Below are 12,055 nucleotides of genomic sequence, written 5' to 3' on the forward strand. Positions count from 1 at the left end.
TAAGTTGATAATTGTTCAATACAAAAGTTTTCAACACATTTGCATTACAATTAGAAGTCTTTCTCTGAGAAATCCAGAGTTCGAGAACATGTAAATTTCACTAGGATTTAGTTATATCACGGAATCTGGAATTCGCTTCTCTGAGACACTGTAGCCACCAGGAAACTAACAACATTAGCCTACCTGGAATATTAAACAATTCCTCAATTCAACGTCTGAAATATACCTGAGAGGAAATCTCGACCACCCTCCCCTCACCCCCCCGCGCTATTGCCTTTTGCATTTAAACTGGATTTTTTTTTTCCACCCCCCTTTGTTACTTACTATTTCTCTAGGTTGCTGAGCCAAAATGGCGAAGGTAGAGAGACGATCACATAAGCATTTCGTATGGGATGCATCGGTAAGCACAGTTTTACATCCCTGGGTGGACCAGGTTCCCAAAGAGTCGTTCCTGCAAAGGAGAGAGAGAGAGAGAGGGGAAAAAAAAAAAAAAAAAGAAAAAAAAAAAAAAGAAAAAAAAATCGGGATAATTACGCCTGACGGCCAATTCCGGGAGGAGACAATGCAGCTGAAATCGCGAGGAGAGTGTAGAGTGTAGCGTGTAGTTCCCGGACAGCGGAGAGGCACTTCGAGTGGGGCAGCGCCGGCACCGGCGGCGCCCCCGCGGCGCAGCGGGGCGCGGAGCGCGGAGCACGGAGCGCGGAGCGGCGCGGAGCTGTCCGGCGCCGTGGTGCTGAAAGCCCGGCGCGCTGCGCTGCGCGGAGCCCCGCCAGCCGCGGCAGCAGCCGCCCCCTGCGCTGCCAGCCACCTCCGAGCCTCACCAGAGCACTGCGAAAAACTCATCGGGGGAAGAGGGGGAGGCTTTTTCTCTCTCTCTCTCTCTCTCTCTCTCTTTTTTCTCCATACCAGCTCAGTTTCTGGCCCCTTTTACAAAAAAAAAAAAAAAAATGTGGTGGTCGCTACTTGTAGTGTCTTTTTTTTTTCTTTCTTTCTTTGTTTTCTTTCTTTATTTTTTTTTAATTATTTTTATTTTTTTTTCTTCACTGTGTGTGTGTGGATAGTTTTAAAAGCAGATGGTTCTCAAACGCCTGTCTGGGTTATGCCAGTTGGACAGGGAGATGCTGGATCTTCTGTTCTGATGGCTATTTTTGCCGTGGATTTTTTTTTTTTTTTGGTTGTTGTTTTTAGTGATCAGCCTTGGAAATTTCACCCTGGAAACGGCAGCATCAGATGCCTCCAACTCTTGCCTGAGCTCCAGCAGAGGGGTGGATTTCAGTACAGCAGCACACAACATTACCAAAGAGACACACGAGTTCGCCCTCCAGACATCACTCAGTCAACTCGCCTTCCCCTAGCTCCCTCCCCCTTCCCGATTTCTTTTTCTTGGGGTGGCAGCACCACGCTAACCCCAAGCCAAAGAGATCATTAGCTGGCACTTTTCACCAACCGCCCCTAAACAAAACAAGATGATTAACACAGCCCCCGAATTCAATTAGACATTCAATATGCTAATGCGAGGTCTGAAACCCACCCCAGCATAACAATAAAAATGGTATCAACCCACGTTTTCTTTGTGCGGGCAAGGGAAGAGGGAGGGAGAGACAAAAAATCAGTTATCCTTTTTTTCATGGATTACGGGGGGATGGGGTGGGATCATTTCTACAGGAAAAAGGGGTTGATTTCAACTAATTCAAACCTATTATCTTTACATATGTTACGTTTAGAGAACAACAATTGGGTTCTTCTTGTTTCCCCTCCTTTCATGTCCAGGGAGCAACTGCAGGACTCTGCTGGCAGCAGAACCGTGTGCGCTGTCAATTCCTGTCAATATCACCTCAGGTCACTAAATGACTTGAAAACACAGAAACGAAGGTGGAGGAATAATAATTTCCAGTCACTGGGATCACCCTTGTTTCACCTCTTCGGCCTCAACAATCCACACTTGTGAGTGGCTGTACGTGTCAGGGCCCTCATGCAAAGAAAATTTGTTATCCCAAATCCACTCGGAATGCAGTTAGCCCTAGCCCACCTCGGCATTGTGCGCCACTAGCTTTTGAACGCACAACAGATGTAACCCTTACGCACTATTGTCTCTAGAACAGTGCCCTGTAATAAGCAAAACAAAAGGCAACTGAGGGAAACAATTGAGAGAAAATCACCAATTTTTCAAGCTACTAAAACTGTCTGCTAGCTTTCCTTCACAAATTGTGTCTTTCAGAGAGCCACATGCTAAATAACATCCACTTTGAAAAATGTAGTTACACATTCTATATTCTGAGGCATTATCTTCTGGACAACCTAACCAATTTACTTTATTAACTTTCCTGCTTCTTATCTTATTGCGACACACAGTTACGGCCAAATGAAATACATTTATCTGTGCTGATTAAATATTAAATAATGATAGCTTAAGAGAAATTGACATATTTTTAAAACAAAAGGAAGATATTATTCATTCTGAGAATAAGATTTAATATACTGAATTCACCCTATGCTGAAAAGTACAGTGCATCCAGTTAACACTAAATCCTTGCAGATGGTGTCCAATGTGGAGCTTTATACAAGTTCTAATTATAAAAGTTAGACAACCACAGAGATCAGCTTAATTTAAAACAAAACATCTGATATAATTATAATTATATTTAAATTAGTATAAATCATGGGCAGTCCACCAGGTTTAGAGGGTTAGATTCTTCTCCTCAAGTCACTCATGCAAATGTAAAATTCCAGTCACACATTATTTGAGCAGTTTACCGTAGCGCTGTATCACCAGATATTACAAATACACTACATATTTTGCAAAACTGCTTGAATATTATTGAAAATTTTGGTGGAATTTCCAAAAGCACTCTGGAGTGAAGGAAGTACTCTAATTGAACTTAACATTCATTGACAGGGCAGCAGCAGAGTCAGGCTAATATTTACACTTTTTGCATTTCATTGTTCATATGTTTTCAATGACACACTTCTATTTCTTGCCCAGCAGTATTATGTTTCAATATGTAACAGATGAAAATTCAGTGATTAAATAAGGTCTAGCTCTTCTTTCTAACCGATACAGTTGAAAAAAAAAAAAATCATTAATAAATATATTTGTAGCCTGTTGAAATGATGGCTGACAGAAGCTGTGCAGATTTTTACACTAACTCCATGAAGAACACAGAATAATGAGCAGAATCCAGTGGAAAATTGTAACTGAAATTTGTTGCATGATGCTCATGCCTGCAGAACAGTAAATGTATGATTACTTACTCAGAAATGCTGGACATTTTGACTTGCTAGCATAAAATCAGTATTTGATTTTAGGTATAAAGTAAATAAGGAATAGAAATATGGATTTAAAACAGATATCTGATAATCAGTAGATCTCAATGCTATGCTTGTTGATCAAGTCCTTCACCTACGATAATCTGTCCCTCTAGTAAAACAACCCTCCTGGGCTTGTCAGAATCTGTCACATATTCAGAAGTTTCATTCCTTTTTGGTGTAATTTTCTTTGAATATATGTCTAATGTTTAGGGTTATATGAATATGCAAAATGGCACCTATTACTCCTGTGGATCTTTCTTCTTATGCAGAAGCTATAAAGGAGTGACAGGTGCTATTAACACAAGTTCTATTTATAGCAAGGAAAATTATCAAATTGAAAATATGTAGCAAATATAGATGTAGGTTCATGCCCATTATTGGCAATTTTGTACTGTTCCACTGAGCTACAGATGATTTAATCAACCTGGCAAAATTCCCATGATATAAGCAGAGGAATTCCCAAGAAGCATAGATTCACCATTGCGGATCCTGTGTCATTCTGCAGTTTAGGCATGGGAAAAAGTGGGGAAAGCAGGTAAACAGGAAAAAAAAAAGTCAGAGTAGGATGTAATTCAGCCCCATGGATCTTTGGCTAATATGGCATAAGCCCACCCCAGAACCTGCTTCTGATTATGTCCTTCTCAGGGTAGTCTTGACAGAAAAATGCTAGAGTGTCTTTTCGAAACCCTTTTAGAGTTTAACGTAAACTTTTTATTTCTAATCAAGAATTGGGAACATACTGTGCAATAAAAATAACGGGCAAATGATGTACAGAAAAGTATTTTAATTGTATGTGATATAGCAGAAATAAAGTGATTTTTACTGTTTAATGCTGTATTATGCAGTATTGCATGATATATAAGTGTTTCCTCCTACTGAAAACAATGACACGACTGTCTCAGATATTGAAATGGAAATACAGTTTATAGGATAGGAGCATTTTTGTAGAATAAAAGACACAAATAATTCACAGACACAACTACCAACCTGACACAGACTGATGATCAAGCTGCACTTATTATGCTAACAGTTATGTTTCCCCTATTTTGCAGCATTTTTCTTGGTCTTATGGCATGACTTATCAGTTATTATTCACATATTTTGTTAAATTTAATAATATACATCTTACTAATTGTATTGTTCTATCTACTTTAACATAATGATGAATAAAAATCAGCGATGACATTGCTGTCAAAACCACTCACTTAGTAAAGAACTTAACCACATAATGTACACTGTCTACCTTATTAGTTTACTTTGAAGGATTTTATCCAATGTATCCAATTTAATTTTTATTTCATTTTATTTATTTATTTACTTTTAGGGACATGCTTTAAGAGGCATGAAAGAAAAAGGAAATTATTTATGGATAATACTGTTAAATATTTTTTCCATACTGGCAACTAGTGATTCAAGTAGTGGCTTGCGTTTTTGAGTGTCATAAACAAATAGTTAACATCTTGGCTATACATGCAGCATGTTAGCTTACTTTAGTAATATATTTGATGACTGATATATGTGTTTAATGTGCAACAGGAAATTACATATTGCATATTACATTACTTCAACACAGTAGAAAGCAGAATACACAGAAGCTAGGAAATTATAACATTAATTCTCATAAGGTCATCTAAATTCTCCTCACTTTTGGAGCATGTACATTATTGTACATTGTTTTCTGTTCAGCCAGGTGCTGTTTTTCCATTAGGAACAGACTTTGGTATTCCAATTTTATTTTCAGTGACAAATAATGACAAATAATGAAGACAGGGAAAATGCAGACAATATTTTTTTAGCCCAGCAAAAGATAGAAAATAAACTTATGGCCCTTATGAGTAGCAGATTATGTACACCATTGTGCCTGTTCAGATGTGCTAGCTGGCATATTAGTGAAGATAAAGTCCTTTCAACACCTGCTTACTTCTTTACACCTGGATTTAAAACCTCAGGGAAGCCATAGGGAAGGCTGAACTGCAGGAGTCTCCTTTCAGTTGTGCATGTCCATATGTCTCAGGCTTGACCTAATCCTTAGTATGCATAATTTCTGCTGTGATCAATCTTATTCCTACCAGTAGTACATAGCAACATCTGTTTTATCTCCACAGTTTTCCTAATGTAAAAACAAACAAACAAACAAACCCAAACACACAACCACCAAGAAAACAGATGAATGCAAACACTTTGCATGATAATGTAACACATAGAAACCGTACTTTACCAAAGTATTGTTTATCCTGAAATTGTTAATATGATTAACAGTATGTCTCAGGGTTTTCCTCCCCCTCATACAATTTAGGAAAAATAATGCATGAAATTGTGGAGATGAAATAAAATGGACAAAAAATAACTGTCCTATGAGTACATGTTTAATACAATACAAATGTCCCCAAAAGGATCTCTGAATTTTGTGAGGTATCAGAAGAAAAAGATGTGTGATGGTTATCTTGCAACTGGATCTCCAACTAAAATACTGTGGGGAGTTCAATTTCCTAAAGAATAAGGCCACCTTTCCAAATAAGGCACTGAATTGTTTAGTTTTCCACAATGACATACTTAACAATGTAAGTTTTTTTGTCGTTGTTGTTTGCTTGTTTGTTTTGTAAAACAAGTGTGCATCTAGGCTGGAAATCAAGTTTTAGTCCAATGTGATTTAAAACAGATAAGATATTAAACCCTAAAAAATAAGTTTTACAACATAGCCATTCTAGTTATAAGCACAGATTGTCACATTAACTTTCTATAATCTCCAACACATAGCAAGATCGGGGAGAAAACCAAAAATTCCCTTGATTGTCAGTTTGACCACTACCCAAATAATTCACCCAAAGAAAAGCACAGAGTATTAATGCTTGGGGCAATACTTTAATACTCTATATCCTTCCTGTCCATGCAGTTTAGGGCATAATCTATAGAACAACATGCATAAACTGTACTGTGATCAACAGTCTCTCTGACATCAGCATAATGCAAAGTGTCAAAATATAAAAGGAAAATAAACTCTAAAGGAATAATATGATGAAAATGGTATGAAATAAGTACCAGGAGTTTCCTGCCTCTCGTTGGATATTACTCCTATAAAGCAAACTTACAAGAACAATTTATTTGTTTGTTTGTTTGTTTGTTTGTTTATTAAAGGAACCTAATAATGGACACTCGAGCAAAAACATTCTCCCACTTTTCTCAAGACTACAGAAAAAATCCAAGAAGTTTTTGGATGTATTACTACAAAAATATTTGGATGTAGTAATACATCCAAAAACTGAGAGAAGTGAATTCCTTTCCGTAGCTTTATCTCTGGCCTTGTAGATATTCTCAAACAAAGCACAGGAGTAAGTAGTGGGCATTCCTGTCGTGCATATGCTGCCAAAGGATGTGTACATCTGCTAAGGATTTATGAGAACTATGTCTTCTTTCCCAATGGACCTACAGGGTGAATGGATCAAACAAGAGGCCACAATTTCCTTCCAGGATATTCTATTTCCCATAGAAATATTCCTATTTCCCTTAGGAAGTGACAGAGACATGTGTCTTATTTTCATAAAAGCCATAATAATTAGAGCAAATTGGTCAACTCTACTGCAAATTCTACAGTGAATTGCTGCCTCCCTTCCTTCCTGATGACATTTCATTTATTTAGTGTCAGTCTTTGTTCTAATTTTGTCTTTCATTTAAATACACTTCTGTGAAGTTCATTCACTGTGACAAGGAAATATACCTTATAATACTGAATGACCAATTCAACAAGAATCATGTTACATTTTAAAAGCATTTACTGCTTAACTGGGGGTATATTTAGAGGCAGGACTCTGCTTAAATTTTTGTATGACAGATTTTTTTTTTTTTTCTTGGGGCAAAAATACATATAGAGGCGGTATGTTAAAGTATATTTTCTCAAAGTTTGCAGTATTGAGTTTAGAAGCATTTTGGATAAGAATAAAATTGTTCTTCAACTAGGTCAATTTTATAGGATAAAATTATCAGATGTTTAGTAGAAAAAAGGCTTAGTTCAACAAATATTTTATTAGCTTTCACTACTCACAAAATCAGTACGATCTTTCATGTGTTCAGACTATATAAATATTTGTGTAGATTTATGGTGATCTAAGGAAACATTGCCATGTAATATTTTTCCAGTGATGAACCTGTGAGATCTTTCACTCTGCACTATTATTCATAGGCACTCCTAGCAAAAAGGAACATTGTGAATTGTACATTGCCAGGGGCTTGAAAAGATTAGGGCCTCAGAAGTTTATCCTGGAAATTATGAATGTCAAATCCTGGATCAGGGTAGTAGCTATCTTTAATGTTTCTTCCAAATGACAAGATTAGCAATAGAGCATAGTAGTATCATTATTTCAAGTTTCAAGGCCAACTATGATCAGCAGGGAGGGGAACAAACATGATAGGGAATGGAAGAGGTGAAGAGCAGAGGCTGGGCTTCCATCACTGTGACTGTTACAACATTCTGTGCTATTCTAGATCGAATGACCCAATAAAACCTAAAGCAGAACTTGGCTGTTCTGCACTGAAAGCAGTGACTTTCCATCTGTGATCACCAGAATTGCAATAGAACAGTTGTATCAGCTCAACTTTCTTAAATCGGTGGGGCCAGATGGGATTCACCTGACTGCTGAAGGTATTAGCTGATGTATAGCTGATGTATAGCTGATGTGTAGCTGGACCCTTCTCAACAATTTGCCATAGGTTTGGAGAGGTTCTTGATGACAGGATGCTAGACAATATAATATTGATCTAAAGAAAGGCACGAGAGAAGACTCAGGAAATTACAGGCCTATTAGTCTAATCTCAATCCCTGGAAAAGTTATGGAGAAGGCTGTCCTGGGGGATACTGAAAGGCACTTAAATAACAAAGCTATTATCAGGCATAGTCAACGTAGGTCCATCAAGGGAAAGTCCTGCCTTATAGTAATTTGGTCTCCTTCTATGATAAGGTCACCAGGTCGGTGGATGTAGGGAAGATGGCAAATGTAATCTGTCTGGATTTCAGTAAGGCCTTTTATATCATCCCTCATGGCATCCTTCTGGATAAATTGTCCAGTGGTGAGACTAACAGGTTTACACTGTGCTGGGTGATGAACTGACTCAATGGTATAGCTCAAAAGATTATAGTAAATGGAGCTACATCTGGCTGGCAGATGGTCTCCAGTGGTGTTCCCCAAGGCTTAATTCTAAGGCCAGTCCTGTTCAGCATTTTGAACAGGATTTCAACATCAATGATCTGGATGTAGAAGTTGAATGCGTCCTCAGCAAGATGATACTAAGTTGGGAGTTGCTGTTGACTCTATTGAGGGACAACAAACCTTATAGAGGTATATGGATAGATTGGGGCACTGTGTGATTAGCAATGGCATGAAATTCAACAAGGAAAATGTTGGGTTCTGTACTTGAGATGGAGTAATGCCAGAGACCGGTACAAACTGAGAGATGAGTGGTGCAGAGCATCTCAGACTTGGGGGTGCTGGTTAACAGCAGGCTCAGCATGAGCCAGCAGCGCGCCCTGGTGGTCAAAGGGCAAACCGCATTGTGGGATCCTATCCTATCCTATCATCGTCTGGCCTCCTCTGACAATGCTTTGAATTAGGCACCAGAGATGCCAAACATGATGTAGGAAGAAAGTTAAACCACAAAATGAGAATGGTAGAAACAAACACACTAAGTGGTGAGACACTGAAATGATGCTTGGTGATGCAGAAGAGAGCTTACTTTTGGAGCTAGGCATTACCTTGCAAAATCTGAAGACAGTTACATCTCAAAGATGCCCAACAAAGAGTCCCCATGTTATGTAGCAACTCAGTGCTTTCAATTTCCTTCTCTCCCAGAGGAGCATTGAATATGTTTTGCAGCAGATGGCTTAGCCACCAGACTACAGTATTGTCATGTGGGAATACCATGACCATTTCTTATTGAGGCAGGTGCTCAGTGAACAGAACTATGCATTGGGTTCAAAGGTGAATCAAAGCACTGACTTTGTAGCAATACTTCAGGAAGACAGGAATTGGCATCTACATTCCAGCTCCTGCTCCACTCCATATTAATTGAGCATTAAAACAACAGTGTTACAAGTTTTCTGAAAATCCTCAGGTTACATACATATTCCTTTATATTTTAACTGCATTACTAAGACCTGGGTTATCACCTTCTTCTTCACCAGCTCTTGTAATACCACTTGCTGCTCTTCCACTGTCCAATGCCTGTTGGATTTTCCAAAGGATGTTCTGCAAAGCTATGGTAACTGGAGAAAAGTTATCTCAGTGTCAAATTTTAGAAAAAGAAAAAGAAAAAGGAAAGGGAAAAGGAAAATGAAAAGGAAAACGAAAACAAAAATGAAAACGAAAATGAAAGACTTTCACTTACACTTTGAAAAACAAACAGACAAAAAAAAAGAAACAAACAAAAAACAACTTAATTCAAGACAAGATCAAACAAAACCAAATCAAACCAAACCAAAGCAAATCAGGACACAGTTAAAAACATTTATAAAAGACACAAAGAAATAAAATAAAACTGACTGCTTGCTCTGTTTTCACACTGAGATGTCAGCAGTATGTCTACCCCTTTATCCAGATAATATTCTGCAACATTTCCTAAACATTCAGTTTATAAAGAGTCCAATTTTCTGTACACATTTGGACTCAGATTATGTCCTTTTCCTTGTATAAGATATTTGCTTTTTATAACCAATTCTCTTTTGTAAGTTTCAACAGATCTAATCTGTTTTTCCTCAAATAAATTGATTTTTTCTTTATTTTTTTTTTTTTTAATTTGGGAGATAATCTCAACATCCCTCTTAATTAAAATAAGTACTCTTTTTTCTTTTATTTTTTTATTTTTATTTTTTTTTCCATTGGAGACATCTCTTTGTTAGATCAGATGTTATCTTGTGTACCTGACTAGCCAATTAACAACTCCTGCTTCAATAAGAGTAACACTTCTCTGGTGAGTCAGTGTGCACCCTGAATGAACCTTCTTCAAATCTTTTATTGGTTATCAGTCTGTACATTAAAAGCACATTTGATACAAATACCTCAATAGGAGAAATGCATATAGCTATTACTATTGGCTCTTGACTGAGATCAGACTCATTGTAATTAACCAATTGGAAGTGACAAGGGGTTCGTAGTGACTGATGCTTAGCATCTTCTGTTGAATATCCTTTCTTCAGTGAAAACCTTATCTACAGATCTGTAAAATTGAGTAATCTTCCCTTTTCAGATAATCAATATTTAGTTGTAATATGAAAGAGTAGGACTAATCATGTAAAAAGGGAATAAGAAAAACTTCTTCATTCCAAAATGTCCTACAGCATGGGGATTAGGTCTTTCCTCCTGAAAGCTTTTGCAAGCACAGATGGGACTGGAGTTAAGGTAAATTTCTCCTGTTGTGGGCGAATTTTCTAACCATTGACTGACCAAACAAAAGAACTACAGTGAAGGTCTTATTTATTTATTTATTTTTTCCATGTTTGATGTGGTGCCAAATTCATTGCTAAGTCAAGGCCACAGTCAAAAATGACAGAGGCATGACCTCTTTATGGACTCTGATGAGGGTTAATTCTGGGATTCTTCTGAGCATGTTAGAATGAAGACATGCTGGCAGAGCAGCAATATAAAATGCATAAGATCATCTAGATTTAGGATTATCCAGAGTTGTATGGTGACCAGAAAGGAAGTCTGACAAAGTCCACTATGGACTGAGGTACCGATAGTGGCAAGTAACTGACTACCATATAATGGCTGAGATTTTATTAAGATGAGGCAATGGAACAAATTGGTACAAGAAGTTGAGGTGTGGTGACTGTATATGCCTAGCTGATAGCAAATGTTATGTAATATAGCTAAACACAAAGCTTTCTTAAAGCATTGTTTTCAATCTCATTAAAAAACAAAACTAAACAACCCAGACATTGCTAAAGCTTATTAGTTAACTTGCAGTTAACTCCTCTGATATTCTAAAGTGATGCACTTTTTTTTTTTGATACAATTTTTTTTTTTTTTTTTAAGATGTGGGAAAATCACTGTGATTACAGAGATATGTTCAAGTACAGATTTAGGAAATTGAGGTAATTTTGTTAAAAGAAAGAGATGTAACAGGCACCCTTTTTGTATGTATCCTTTTTTTTTTCTGTGCTGGTTTTAGCACTGATGTTGTTATGTTTCACAGACACTTATTACCTTAAGATGTAGTAATGTTGCTTCCAGATTCAGAATAGTTTGGATGTAGCTACTTTGCAGTGCACTTGTGTAAGCTATTGCTCATCTGAATCTTCCTGAGTTGACGTATTCACTGACCAGTTGCCAGTAGATATATGCAATGGTTTGCTGCTAGAATTTCCTACACCATTTTATGCCTTGTCTAGACTAAGAGAATAAAATACGATTAGTGAACAGATAATATGTGCTAACTGATACTTTTTATAGTACTACTTCACACCTATATACTGGTAGTGTTGCCTAAAATGAAGTCAGCTGATTATGATAGTTTCTGCACATAACACACATAACATTTAAACTGTAGTACTTTTTTTTTTTTTTTTCCTCCCATAGAATTGACCAGTACAGAAGCTAGAATAAGGAGGTGTGCATCACACTGCATTACAACAAATGAAAACAGATGCTTAAAACCCCCATATTTCAATTCAAGAGTCTTGGGAAAAAAAAAGAAAAAAGAAAAAAAAAAAAAAGAGAGAGAGAGAGGAAAAAGAGGAGGGTCTGCACCATGCCATGTA

At 37.3% G+C, this 12,055-nt stretch overlaps 1 protein-coding gene across 4 annotated transcripts in view; it reads right to left on the minus strand.

The window, feature by feature from the left end:
* Window positions 1–12,055, minus strand: part of ADGRB3 (adhesion G protein-coupled receptor B3) — a 464,270-nt gene that overhangs the window by 96,881 nt on the left and 355,334 nt on the right. For all 4 annotated transcript variants that reach the window (XM_032183547.1, XM_032183546.1, XM_032183544.1 and 1 more), the window contains one exon: window positions 325–451. In XM_032183547.1, coding sequence (XP_032039438.1) covers window positions 325–451 — 127 coding nt within the window. The remainder of the gene's footprint in view (window positions 1–324; window positions 452–12,055) is intronic.

Source organism: Aythya fuligula, chromosome 3 (genome assembly GCF_009819795.1).
Source record: "Aythya fuligula isolate bAytFul2 chromosome 3, bAytFul2.pri, whole genome shotgun sequence".
NCBI lineage: Eukaryota > Metazoa > Chordata > Aves > Anseriformes > Anatidae > Aythya > Aythya fuligula.